This window comes from Panthera onca, chromosome F1 (genome assembly GCF_046562875.1).
Source record: "Panthera onca isolate mPanOnc1 chromosome F1, mPanOnc1 haplotype 2, whole genome shotgun sequence".
NCBI lineage: Eukaryota > Metazoa > Chordata > Mammalia > Carnivora > Felidae > Panthera > Panthera onca.
Window position 1 is genome coordinate 30,029,378 of NC_138355.1, and position 13,919 is coordinate 30,043,296.

Here is a 13,919-nt window from a genome sequence, read left to right on the forward strand (position 1 = left end):
GCTTTAGAAATTTTTAATATTCTTTCATTTTCTTGCATAAGAGTAATAGAAGAATGTTAAATAATAGTGATGATGACAGATATCTTTGTTAGTCCAGATTTTATTTATCAAAACTATTTTTTTTTAAGTTTATTTTATTTTGAGAGAGAGAGACAGAGAGAGCAAGCAGGAGAGGCAAAGAGAGGGAGAGACAGAATCCCAAACAGGCTCCATGCTGTGAGCAGAGCCCAATGTAGGGCTCGAACTCACGAACTGTGAGATCATGACCTGGGCAGAAACCAACAGTTGGACGCTTAACCGACTGAGCTACCCAGGTGCCATGAGAATGTTTATAATATTTCACCTTTAGTCATGATAGCTGTGTCTGTGTATAAAAATATAGTACTTCTATATTTAAGATGGATCCTTACAAATTTTATATATATATATATATATACATATATACATACACACACACACACACATATATATATACATATATACATACACACACACACACATATATATATATATATATTTCTTAATTAGTCAGGGTCTCCTTGGCATTTGCTGAGATGATCACATGGCTGTTCTCCTCCAGTGTGGTGACATGGTAAACTATCCCTAAAGTATCTCAGTCATGGTATATTATTGTTTTAATATTCCAGTGGGTTCTAGCTCCTAATGTTTTATTTGGAATCTTTGTAGGTATATTCATGAGTAAGACTGGGTTATATAGTTTTACTGAGGAATATCTTTCTCTGAATTATGCAGGTTTTTAAAAGAAAAAAGATGCTTTCTTTTTCTAAGTTTTGAAACACTTTAAATGGCACAAACTGTTCCTCAAAGTTTTGAAAGGTTTCACTTGTGAAAACATTTGGGTCTGACACTTCAACAAGAACCACAGGAATAAGGAAAGCTGTCCTTAATCTATAATTTATATTTTCTATGTTTTCCTGCATTTATTTTGCTAATTTATAATTTCCTAAAAATAAACTGTGCATTTTATCCAGATATCTACTCATAATTATTTTGAATTCCTCCATGTCTGTAGTTGCAACCCCTTTCCTAATATTTTACATGTGAATTTTTTCACACTTTCATCACAGATCATGGAAAGGATACCAATAACCAACTACCATCAATTATGCTATATTTACACAATTTAATCCTCATAATAAATTTGAGGCAGGAATTATTATCTCAATTAAAAAAATTTTTTTTAATGTTTATTTATTTTTGAGACAGAGACAGAGCATGAATGGGAGAGGGTCAGAGAGAGAGGGAGACACAGAATCTGAAGGAGGCTCCAGGCTCTGAGCTGTCAGCACAGAGCCCGACGCAGGGCTCGATCTCACAGACCATGAGATCATGACCTGAGCTGAAGTTGGAAGCTCAATCGACTGAGCCACCCAGGCACCCCTATCTCAATTTTATAACCTCTAACTCTAAGAAGTTAAGTCACTTTCTCCGGGTGACATAATTAGCAAGTGACTAAGTTAACCTAGTCTTAGTCCACTTAGCTGTAAAGCCTACATTCTCTCCCTCAGCACAATATAGTGCCTTTCACTAAGATGGTGCTTTTGAAATTCCTACTGTCAGAAGACTTGATTAAATTGAGCAGAGATGGATGTAGCTCTCGAGGTGGAGACACTGCACTTTCTGCAACAGAAGGTTTAATGAAAGATTAAAAAACACTGATTTCAGATATCAAGTTTTTTCAGTTCTTGAGGAAGGAAGTATACTTAGGTAGATCTTCCTCTATTTACAATGGGGTTACATCCAATAAACCCATGAGAAGTTGAAAATATCAAGTCAAGAATGGGTTCAATATACCTAATCTACTGTGTTCAGAACACTTGCATTAGCCTACAGTTGGGCAAAACCATCTAACACAAAGCCTATTTTATAACACAGTGCTGGATATCTCATGTGACTGACTGAACACTCTACTGAAAGTGAGAAACAGAACAGTTCCATGTGTTGGTTGTTTACCCCTGTGACTGCGTGGCTGACTGAGAGCTGTGGCCGCTGCCACAGCCCAGCATCATGAAGAGTATCATACTGCACATTGCTAGCCTGGGAAAAGATTAAAATTCAAAACATGAAGTATGGTTTCTACTGAAGGAATATCATTCTCACATCATCAGGAAGTCAAAAAATCTTTAAATTGAACCATCTTAAGTCATGGACTGTTTATGTATTCATAACTGAGAAGGAAAGAAGATTATACAACAGATCCTAGACTTTCAGTTCATATTTCCTCAGTAATTCAGTATTTTCTACACCAGCTATGAAACTGAGTAGGCTTCAGTATTCCACTTTGTTTGGTAGATGTTCATTTCCTTTAAGGAGAGTAGAGACAAAATAGTTTCAAGCAATACAATTCTGCTTTAAAAGAAATTATGCCTACGGTTATTATTCAGAAGCAACTAAAAAGTATTTACAGGCAGTCTTGAGAATACTACATGAGGTAACACATCCATGTGATAGTTAAACACTAGGTAGATGCTTCATCTTCCCTCCTATTAAGTAGCAGCCCTATTTTTTTTTAATATGTGAAGAAAATACTGCTTTCAATATAAGAAAAATTCCTTTAAAAATTTCCATGAAAACTGTATCTTATACCTCAAAGTACCAATGAAACTAAGCATTAGCTCAGTAGTCTTTTCTTTAAAAAAAAATTTTTTTTAAATGTTTATTTATTTTTGAAAGAGAGACAGAAAGCGAGCAGGGGAGGGGCAGAGAGAGAGGGAGACACAGAGTCCGAAGCAGGCTCCAGACTCTGAGATGTTAGCACAGAGCCTGACGCAGGGCTTCAACTCACAAGCTGAGACATCATGACCTGAGTTGAAGTCAGATGCTTAACCGACTGAGCCACCCAGGCGCCCCAGTAGTCTTTCTTTTCCTATTTTGTTCACAACATTCTAAGAAGCATGCTGGCAACATTCCTTATTTAACAATATATATCAAGAAAATAGCCAGCTTTGGGCGCCTGGGTGGCTCAGTCGGTTGAGCATCCGACTTCAGCTCAGGTCACGATCTTGCTGTTTATGGGTTCAAGCCCCGCATCAGGCTGTGTGCTGACAGCTCAGAGCCTGGAGCCTGCTTCAGATTCTGTGTCTCCTTCTTCCTCTGCTCCTCCCCTGCTCGTGCTCTGTCTCTCTCTCAAAAATAAATAAACATTCAAAAAAATTAAAAGAGAAAATAGCCAGCTTTAACAAATACCTAATTATTACCACAGGTATTTCTTTGCCTTTTTTTTTTTTTATTATTATTTGAGAGAGCACAGCATGAGCAAGAGAGAGGGGCAGGGAAGATGAGGGGAGGAAAGAGAGCAAGAGAGAGAAAGAGGGAGAGAGAGGGAGAGAAAAAGGGAGAGAGAGAGAGAGAAAGAGAGAGAGGAGAGGGACAGAGACGGGGAGGGAGAGAGGGGCAGAGAGAGGGAGAGAGAATCTTAAGCAGCCTCCATGCTCAGCGCAGAGAGCAACACAGGGCTTGATCCCATGATCCTGGGATCATGACCTGAGCCAAAATCATGACCTGAGCCAAAATCAAGAGTCAGACACTCATCTGACTGAGCCACCCAGGCACCCTTCAGGTATTTCTTAAGTGAATTTTAAAACCCTAACAAAGACTACAACTCTAATTATTCATATTAAAACATTTTCTTATCACTTGAAACAACACTAGTATGTTAGTATTTGCTTCCTTCCAATTCAAGAATGACTTTCAATTATCTGGCAGAGAAATTACTTACATATTTGGGCTGACTCCACTTTGCTCTTACTAATAAATGTCTTTGACTCCTGTTCCTGGCAACGTCTTTGGCTTTCCATGAATGTGGTGGCCATTAGGATGAAAGGATCAGAAAATGGGCCTATCCTCTTAAAAGTACTCCTTGAATTATTCTCTCCCAGTGTAGCTTTGTGCTTTCTCAAACAAATTTATTTGAAACGTGTAGGAATACCACACTGTTCTATCTGATCTTTCTTTGCTTACCACAAGTTTAACATTTGAGAAGAGCTCAGAGCATTCTATAAACTTAGAAGGCAGTATGACAGAGTAAAAATAATCACTGGGTATGAATTCCAGCTTTGTCACTGAACAGCTACTTGATTTTTGGGGCTACACTGTTTTATTAAGATTCATAACCTGGGTTCTTCCACTTTACAGATGTATGACTTTGGCAAGTAACTTAGTCTCTCTGTTTTCAATTTCTTCACCTGTAAAATGACAAGTGCTTACCTCTGACAAAGATGCACTCCCTAACCTAAACCTAGTTAGGCTCCTCCAAGCTCTCTAGGCCTCAAACTTGGTGTCTGTTCTTGTCAAGCCTAGGTCACCTAGTTGTAGCAAGAATCTCACTAAGCCATTTTAGAGAGAACCCCTTATCCTCAATATCTGATCATTCTAGATATCAAAATTCTTTATCCTCTACCCTTCATCTAATCACTCTGGTCTTCCTTTAGCAAGAATCCTCCTGTCAAGTCAGTTTAACCAGAATCATCCCTCAACCCTGATGTTTCCTTGTAGTAATTTTCCAACCACTGACCCTTCTTCTTGGCTATAAATCCCCATTTGTCTGTTCTATATTCAGAATTGAGCCTACCTCTCTACTGAGATCTCTTTTCCTCTACTTCAAAACTTCCTGAATAAAATGTGCTTTCGCCACTTTAATTACATCCAGCTCTGATTCTAATACCTCACAGGGCTGCTGTGAGGATTAAATGAGTTAATACATGTTAAGTGCTTAAAAGAGTGTTTGGCCCATAGAAATATTCAATAAATATTACCTTTTAATAATATCACTATTCTTCATCTACTGTTTGTAGGTGCTTTGCATTACTTTTGACAAGCTACTATATAATATTCTACATACCATATTATATTCCTATTGATGGACATTTATTAGATTATTTCAGTTCTTTATAATGCTGTAAACATAAGTTAACTTCTAGCCACTTCTCTAATTATTTCCTTAGAAAAAGTTATGGAAAGGGACTTACTAGTTCAAAAAGTATGAATGATTTTAAGACTCCTGGTAGGATTACCAAATTGCTTACCAATTTATACTCTATCAACAGAATGAGTGTTCATCTCTCCACATCCTTGATAGCAATAAGCATCATCAATTCTTTGATTAAATATTTCAATTTTCATTTCTTTTGCAATCAGTAAAGGAGAACATTTTTCATATGTTTATTAGCCATGTTTAATTACCCTACAAAATTATCTGTTTATATCCTTTTCCAATTAAAAAATTAGTTAAAATTGATTTGTTTTGTGTCAGATTAGGTTATAGTTTAAAAGTATTCATTCTCCCCAACACTCTTCTCTCATGATTCTTACCCCATTGACGCTGGGTTTAATAATTGCTTCAGGATGGGCAGACTTCCTTTGGGCCTAGACATGTGACTTGCTTAAGCCAGTAGGAGGTTAGCAGCTATGAAGAAAGCAGATGCTTAAAATGTGTATGCAGTAGAAACTGTTTCTGCTAGTACCATGGGAAGAGTTTCCTTGGGGTAACTACTGTCCCTTTAGTTGGTGCTCCACGGTGAAACACGTGTAACAGACAAAAACCAAACATGTAGGGAAAAGTCAAAAGCCCAGCAGGAACAGTTGCCTAAAACAGCTACCCAGCCACGTCCAGCCTAGTTCCACCAATTCCCAGCTGACCCACAGATGCATAAATAAGAATAAATTACTGCTGTTTTAAGCTACTGAGTTCTGGGGCAAATTATGATGTATCAATAGCTGATTAGTATACTTACTGTATTATACTATAAAACTCTGAAGCAAAGAGATTCATTCATCTATAATCTACTACTTAAGCCCTTATATTTGCCTATTCATTTTTTCCTATTCTTTTCTTTCTGCTGAAAATATCTAGACACAATAACTTTCATTGATGTGTATACTTTCCACCAATATTCTCATGTACAATTATATATAATTGAAATGAAAATTTAAAATTCTGTTTGCAAGCAATTGTCTTTAAATTCCTTTCCCATTAGGTAAAATTGTTCCATAAGTTGAATTCATACTGTTCAACTTCTTAAATTTAAGCATCACAGAGTTCTCTCCCTGTTTCTAAGAAATACACAGGTTATTTCTAAACTTTAAACTTTGTGCTTGAGTATTTCAAAACAACATAATTTATACAGAAATGCTAACAAACTATATCTACCAGTTGTATGGTAGACTACAGAAGGTGTAGGTGACTACCGAAAAGACGACAAAAATGATCTCAGGGTATAAGGATATGTATTATTTTTTTTAAGTTTTTTTTTTTTTTTACATGACAAAGAAGATACAAAGGAAATGTAATTTATTCAAAGCTGTAATTAATACTTTTAAAGCAAACCAATTTAAGGTGAAATATAAATGGGATTGTTGGTATAATATTTATAAAACCATTTAAAATTAGCACCATGCCAAGTAGATAAAAGCTACTCAAGAAATATTTCTAAAGTCAAATTAATAATCAGAAACAAACAATATCACATTTGATTTTAGCACTGGCAGAATTTAAGCCAATATTGACAAATAATGAATCCTTTAAAAAAATCTATTTCTTGTCTGCATTAGTTAGGCTAGAGGAATTACAGCCAAATATATCAAATTTCAAAAGGGTTAAAGATTTGAGCTATTTCAATAGTAAGTCAAAAGTGAAAGCATTTAGGGGCGCCTGGGGTGGCTCAGTCGGTTAAGCATCTGACTTCGGCTCAGGTCATGATCTCACAATTCGTGGGTTCAAGCCCCACGTCAGGCTCTGTGCTGACAGCTCAGAGCCTGGAGCCTGTTTCAGATTCTATGTATCCTTCTCTCTCTGCCTCTCCCCTGTTCACTCTCTGTCTCTGTCTCAAGAATAAACAAACATTAAAAAAAAAAAAAAAAGTGAAAGCATTTATTCAAATGCATTGTTTTCTTTTTAATTTTTTTTTTAGTTTTTATTTATTTTTTGAGAGAGAGAGACACAGCGCAAATGGGGGAGGGGCAGAAAGAGAGGGAGAGAGAGAGAATCCCAAGCAGGCTCTGTGCTACTAGTGCAGAGCCTGATGTGGGGCTTGAATCCACAAAACCGCGAGATCATGACCTGAGCTGAAACCAAGTTGGACACTTGACTGACTGAGCCACCCAGGTACCCTAAATGCATTGTTTTTAAAAATTTTGTGTGTGTGTTTAAAACAAAAAGTTAATGAGGGGTGCCTGAGTGGCTCGGTTGGTTGAGCGTCCAACTTCAGCTCAGGTCATGATCTCCCAGTTTGTGAGTTTGAGGCCCCCATTAGGCTCTGTGCTGAAGCTTGGAGCCTAGAGTCGGCTTCGGATTCTGTCTCCCCTTCTCTTTGCTCCTCCCCAGCTTGCACTCTTTCTCTCTCTCAAAAAAAAAAAAAAAAAAAAAAAAAAAAAAATTAAAAAAAAATTTTTTTTAAGTTAATGAAACAAAAGTTTCCCTAGAGAATTTTTAAAAAATTGGTGTTTCTATTATAACAAGACTAAAATTTGGAAAGTCTGGCAAAGCAGCCTATTATTCAGGGTAAAAACAGTTACATATTGGCCATACCCCAGAGAGGAAGCACTTCAGGACTATGTGTGCCCACTCAAAACAATGAAATGCTTATTTGCTCTGAAGGCACTGAACTACTGCTGAGGAATCCTCATTAGGGGGCACAGCACCCCTTACGAAATGTTAAACAAGAAGGGATCTGGATGGGAACTGGTACTGCAAAACAACCAAGCAAACAAACATAAGTAAGTATTTTTAAAAATCTAATAGCAAATGCTTGTTAGCAAATGCTAATAAAAAGTCTAAAGTAAAATATGAAGTATTTTTAAAATAAGGTTTTTTTTTCTTCTGTATATTCAGAGAAGAGCAAAAGAGCAAAATCCACTAAGAATTTATGAATATTTTAGAATGTTGGAAACTGTAAATGAAAAACAGAAAGTCTAATGAAGTGCGCTCTCTCCCCATCAATGGGTCAGAAATAACACAATGGCTTTTTCTATTATTGTACCTCCCACAGGCTTTTTCTTGCCAAAGCCAAGAAACCTCAAGGACATACAAAAAACATTTAAAACACTTTCTTGTCTCCTCCAATCCTAATTCCAACAAAAAAACTTGTAGGAGTTGGCTTTAAATTTAGGCTTGTAATGAAATGTGATTTCTTAAAATATGGAGATTGGCTGCTAGCTAAATTCCTTTGTGTCTAAAATTAATGATGGAAAATAAAATACACTGAAATGTTTAAAATGTGTTTCCTTCTTATTATACCAAGTGACAGCTAGCTGAAATATAATAAGTAGTCTCCCTAAAACGGGTCTAAGCCCCTCCCTCACCTTTAAAAAAAATGACTCTAGGTACAGAAGAAACACTTGTGCTTTCATTCATCTTAAGACCTAACCTTTGAAAAAATCTTGAAAATACCCCCAATAATGCAGTTACTATGGTAACTCTTGTAGGCTAGTTCTCTGAAAAGACTCATATCCTTGAGTCTGAACAGGGATACCTCACCATCTTCTACACCTTCCTCTCCTCATAAAATTTATCCTTTACGGTAATACTTACAAATTCAATAGAAAAAGATCTACCCCATTAACCATACAAAATCTATCCTTTTGGCTCAATGATTATTTTTAAAGTGTATGTTTTCTGATACTTTTCCTCTTGGAATATTGTCCAACAAAACAACAGAAAGCAAATTCTACTTTTGATCATCACTAAATGCCAAATTTCCCTGTTTTATGCTTTTTGGTAAAAAGAAAATTAGTGATATAAATATTTAATATGTATCAACAATACAAAGGTTTTTTTTTTTTTTTTAATTTTATGGCTATGATAAGATATATAACCAATGGTCTCTCTAAAAAAAATGCTTGGTTTTTAAAAATTTGACTGTGGGACTTGAATCAAGTTCAGTGAGTGAACATCTGTGTTACATGAACAAGAAGCCAAACACATTCCTAATTGGTACTTGTCCATTATAACGCCCCTACCGAAGGGATCACAAGGGTTTCTCTTAGAAAGATTTTCCATAAAGAAAGACACACATATGCCAGCTCTAGACAGCAAAGAGAATTGTATTTCATTTAATGATAAATTCCATTTGTGTAGCACGTTAGAGTTTATAAGGTGATTCCATGTACACTACACCTTATTTAATCATTACAACAAATTTGTGAAGTAAACAGAATAGATACTATTATCTCCACTTAAAAGGTGTGGTTCTGCCTGAGGGGACAAGAGGAAGCCCTGGGCGAAAGAAGAACAGAAGTGGGAAACAGCAACACTTCCACCACTCACAAATTACACAGCCTTGGGCAAAACACATAATGGGATAACTGGAATTCTCCTTCACAGAAACAATAAAATAGCTTAACTATTACCTCTGGGAAGTCTCTACTGGGGGCCGGATTGGGACTTATGCTGTCTGTAGGCTATTATGGTCCCCTGCTTATTTTAATGTCTTTTTTTCCTATTGTGGTCAAAACACATAGCACAAAATTTACCATCTTAACCACTTCTGAGCATACCGTACAAAAGTTTTAAGCATATTCACACTGTTGTGCAACCAATTAATGCCTTTTTACCTACTTCCCCTACTAGATCATAAATTTTTAAGGGCTAGAACGTTACTTTGTTTGTTGCTCCATTTTTAGTGCCTAGCACAACTGATACACAGAATATTCTCAGTAATGTTTACTGAATGCATGTTTATTCTATCTGCCTATCTATGCACCCAGTTACCCATTCATCTACCTACCCAACTCAGAATTCGAACTGAGATGTTTACACAGGGGTGTCTATAAACATGTTAATTTAAGTCAAAACTTTTTCTAATTTGGGTGACTGGTTTTCCAATTAGGGGACATGGCAGATAATCACTATAAACTAGATGAGTGTAATCTGCACTACCAAGATTAAAAAACAACACCATTTAAACAATGTCATAAGATACTGACTGTCCATAAACAAAGAAAGAGAATGATTCTAACGGTTAACAAATCCTTTTTTCATTTAGTTTATGTTTAATATTTTACTTCCTTCAGTTTATTTTTAACTTTTTGCTTTCAATAAGAAAACCTGATAGATTAACAAAAATAATTACTGATGATGGACTACTGTGCATATTTTTTGGTATATAACTGAGGATCTGTCTAGAAAACTTAGCAATGCTCCAACAATTAAACTTCTACCCTCATGTATACAGCTATTTAACAAGGTTTCTCAGAGCTTCCCTATACAAAAACTGCAAAATGGAACAGAATAAGTAATATAGATTTATCTCAATAAGAAATGTCTATGTGATAATTATTAAAATTTATAACATATCTGTAACATTACTTTGGCCAGTTATAATTACAACACAGAAAAATCTCTTAGCATCTTCTAGTAATAGGTAATAACTTAATTTCAATTTACATATATATGTATCAGACAAAAGTCATTAAAACATAAAAATACAAATCATGGTGAGTATCATGCTTTTGTATTTAGATTACTTGGACACATTTAGTAGAAACATTTTAGCAGTTTTGTTTTAAAATGTGAATATTTAAAATACACTGTAAAAAAAAAATAAGGGGGGGGGGGCACCTGGGTGGCTCAGTCGGTTGAATGACCTTAGGCTCAGGTCATGATCTCGCAGTTCATGAGTTCAAGCCCTGCACCCGACTCTGTGCTGACAGCTTAGAGGCGAGGCTGGAGGCTTCTTCATATTCTGTGTTTCCCTCTCTCTCTGCCCCTCCCCACTCATGCTCTATCTCTCTCTCTCTCAAAATAAATAAACATTAAAAAAAAATTATAAATACACTGTAAACTACATTTTTAAAAATTATTTAACCTTAAGATGAAAAATTTCAGATGTAAATTTTAAAATGTCAGAAAATACAGTTTAAATAATAGTTTAAAATAATAAAATTAAAATGATAATAATATAGTTTTAAAAATTCTTTAAAGGGATACATGAGGCAAAAAAAAAAAAAAAAAAAAAAAAAAAAAAAAGAAGAAAGAGAAAGTCTGACGACCACAATACCATCCAAACCACTGCTTCTAGCTTTAGGTTATTAAAAGTGAAGCCAGTGCAGGTTTGAGGAATTCAGATTTTCAGCTTCATACTGAAGAGTACCAGTATAGTTAAAGATATGTTATGTCCTAAAATATTCAACCCCAAACCACTGTTACCCAGGATGCGAGAAAAGTAAAGGGTTCTTAAGGCATAGGGTACCATGTATCAAATCCGTTGCCTGACTTATAAATTCTCTAATCACAACCTTGTGAATCATGATGCATGCCCAGACTAAAGAACAGCATTCCTCAGCAAGAGTTAAAATTACGGGAGCTTTGAGGATGTGTTTCCTTCACTGAGGCACTTAGTTAAATTATATCATTTAACAAGAGTGCCTACATAGTGATAAAATTATTGGCTGCATTATCAATATTACTGTAATTGCAGAATCTACTGCTAAAAGTGGAAGTATGTTATAAAGTGTTCTACTGGACCAAATTGCAAGCCTCACAAAAAAACCACTGCTCCAACCTTTCAAGACCATCAGACATACTTTTTAGATAAGTAGCTAAGAGGTACTAGCTCAGGCTCCTAAAATACAGTGTCTCAATTAAGAAAAAAGTCACTGAAAAAAATTTACTTAGGTATTTAAAAATAATTACAATAATTTCAATAAGTAACATTTCTTTACCACCCAGCCTCTAAGGTGTGGGCTGATACTGATTTAAAAAGACAAAGATGGAATGCATTTTAGTAAAAGGAAGCAAGATCTTTGATTGACAGTTCTTGGAAAAAGGTTAAAAATTCAAAAGGACTGACTGCATGTGGCTCAGAACCTAAAAGCTTTTTTCTCCTCCCAACAGAAGAGCAGTCTCAAGTAATAACTGGTTGCTATGGAGATAAGAAACTAGAGAGATCAGAGAACTCAATTTGCAGTTAAATGGGCTGGAAACAATCCTTACTACTTGGTGAAGGAAAGCGATTAAAAATATACATGATTGCCAGAGGGAATCTTTTTCACCTAGCATTTCCCAACCTCATTAATGAACAAGAAGGCTAAAAAAACAGAAACAAAACAAAACAAAACAAAAAACCAACAACAAAGGAAAGCCCAAGGTGTCTAAGATAGAACACACCGAACATAATTCAGGATTTCACATATCACTAAATCCTTCCTATTCTGGATGACTTTTTGACGGTACTTGTTATTAAATGCTGGAATGAGACTCAAATTGTGTTCAAGAACAAAATGGTATAGCTGAGGGGACTGGAACTTCAGTGGAAAAAAAGAGCATGATAAATGGAAAAGGAACCAGAGTAAGAAACAGATGTCAGTAGTAAAAACCCAGGTTTTGAAAAATCTCTTCACAGTCAATCGTAGAATACCTTTGTGAGTGCTGTAAAGGGCTGCGAACGTCACCGTGAAGAAAGTTGTTGAGTATTTCCCAGCATTAACTAAATGAGGAAAGGCCCTTTTTGTGTCTCGGTAGCGGCGCAGGCACTGGATGAAGCGAAGCCAAGCAGGAATGCACTGAACGATGGCCCGCACACCATACGAATATTTGTGGCAAATTTCTGGTTCTGTGCGGATTTCAAAGAAGAAGAATTATTATTAAAAAAGAAACAAAAGACAAGTAACTTGTTCACATCATTTTGTTATATATTGTAACCACTCTCAAGTCCATAAAAGCAAGAAGCCTGGTTTCTGAATCACTTTCTTCTTTGTAACTACTATATTCTCAAACTTTTCATGAGCGATGAAAGCCAAAAAAGGAAGGTAAATATATAGGGTGGACCTATGGGGGAAAATCTGCCCTCCCAGATTTCTGACAACCTGTTCTGGAATCGTTTTCTTTGGAATGTGGTAAAACTTTAAGAAAATTAGAAGATGAGTACAGTAATCAAAGGAAAGAAAAGTTACTCTGTAATTTGAAATACTTGGAAAACATACAAATGCCACTAGTGACTCTAGTTAATTTCATGAACTCCAAACTGCTATATCACAATAGGTAGAAAATGTACCTCATTAGCCTACTTTTTAATGAAGAGCAGAGTTTATATTTTTAAATGAGAAGAATGAAGTTGGTAAATACATTTTTCTTCAAATTCTGGGAATGCATTATAGTGGGATCAACCTACAACAAAGTTGTGGTCTGCTAGCAATCAATGAATATGTGTTGCCACTGGCGTCATTAGCTTTTTGCTAGTCAGATGTTACATAATCTGTCTAAATTTGGTCTTTGTCATTAAGGCAAAATTCCTTAATAACTCGAACTCCTGGCATACACCAAGAGTGGGAAAAAGAACCAGAAAAAAACACCCCAAGATCCTCAGTAAGAATTAAAAACGATCTACAATGACTTTCTCAAAGCCCTTGATCTAAGTCTAAATACTCAAGTATTTTTGATCATTATAAAGCAATACTGTGATGGAAACTGTTGGCACTAAAGCATTTGTGATATAACTACCAATATACTAGAAATTTTTACTTTTCTTTTTTTTCTAAGTTTTAGAATTCCTTAAGTGTAAGTTGCAAATCTCTTGGCAAATGGATGACTGAAATCCTAACATTTAATTTAAGAGCCAAATTGTATCAGATAAAGAGATTGCTAAAAGAGTGCCAAGTACATTTAATTAAGTTTGTATTATTGGATGAGTTTTCACCGTGATCTTACATTTCTTAGTTATCATTCCCAATATTTCTTGGTTTACACTGGCAGTTCAGAGGTATGGATGCACATTCATACCCTACCTTCTGAATTATTTGGCAACAGGCCCCCACTTTCATCCCATCTGAGCTCAAAACTGTAGAAGCAGATCATATATTCCAGGTCCATCAATATCACTGACAGGCTGTTCAGCTGATCGGCCAGCCAGAAATCAGCAAAGCCTACTTTATGGAAGGGGGCTGTAAATACTCGAAACTGGGAG

General features: G+C 35.8%; 1 protein-coding gene across 3 annotated transcripts in view; it reads right to left on the reverse strand.

Annotated features, from left to right (window-relative positions):
- XPR1 (xenotropic and polytropic retrovirus receptor 1) overlaps positions 1-13,919 on the reverse strand; it is a 218,207-nt gene that overhangs the window by 34,119 nt on the left and 170,169 nt on the right. For all 3 annotated transcript variants that reach the window (XM_060643796.3, XM_060643801.3, XM_060643798.3), the window contains 2 exons: positions 13,741-13,912; positions 12,375-12,569 (listed from right to left, as the gene is read on the reverse strand). In XM_060643796.3, the coding sequence (XP_060499779.2) occupies positions 12,375-12,569; positions 13,741-13,912 (367 nt within the window). The remainder of the gene's footprint in view (positions 1-12,374; positions 12,570-13,740; positions 13,913-13,919) is intronic.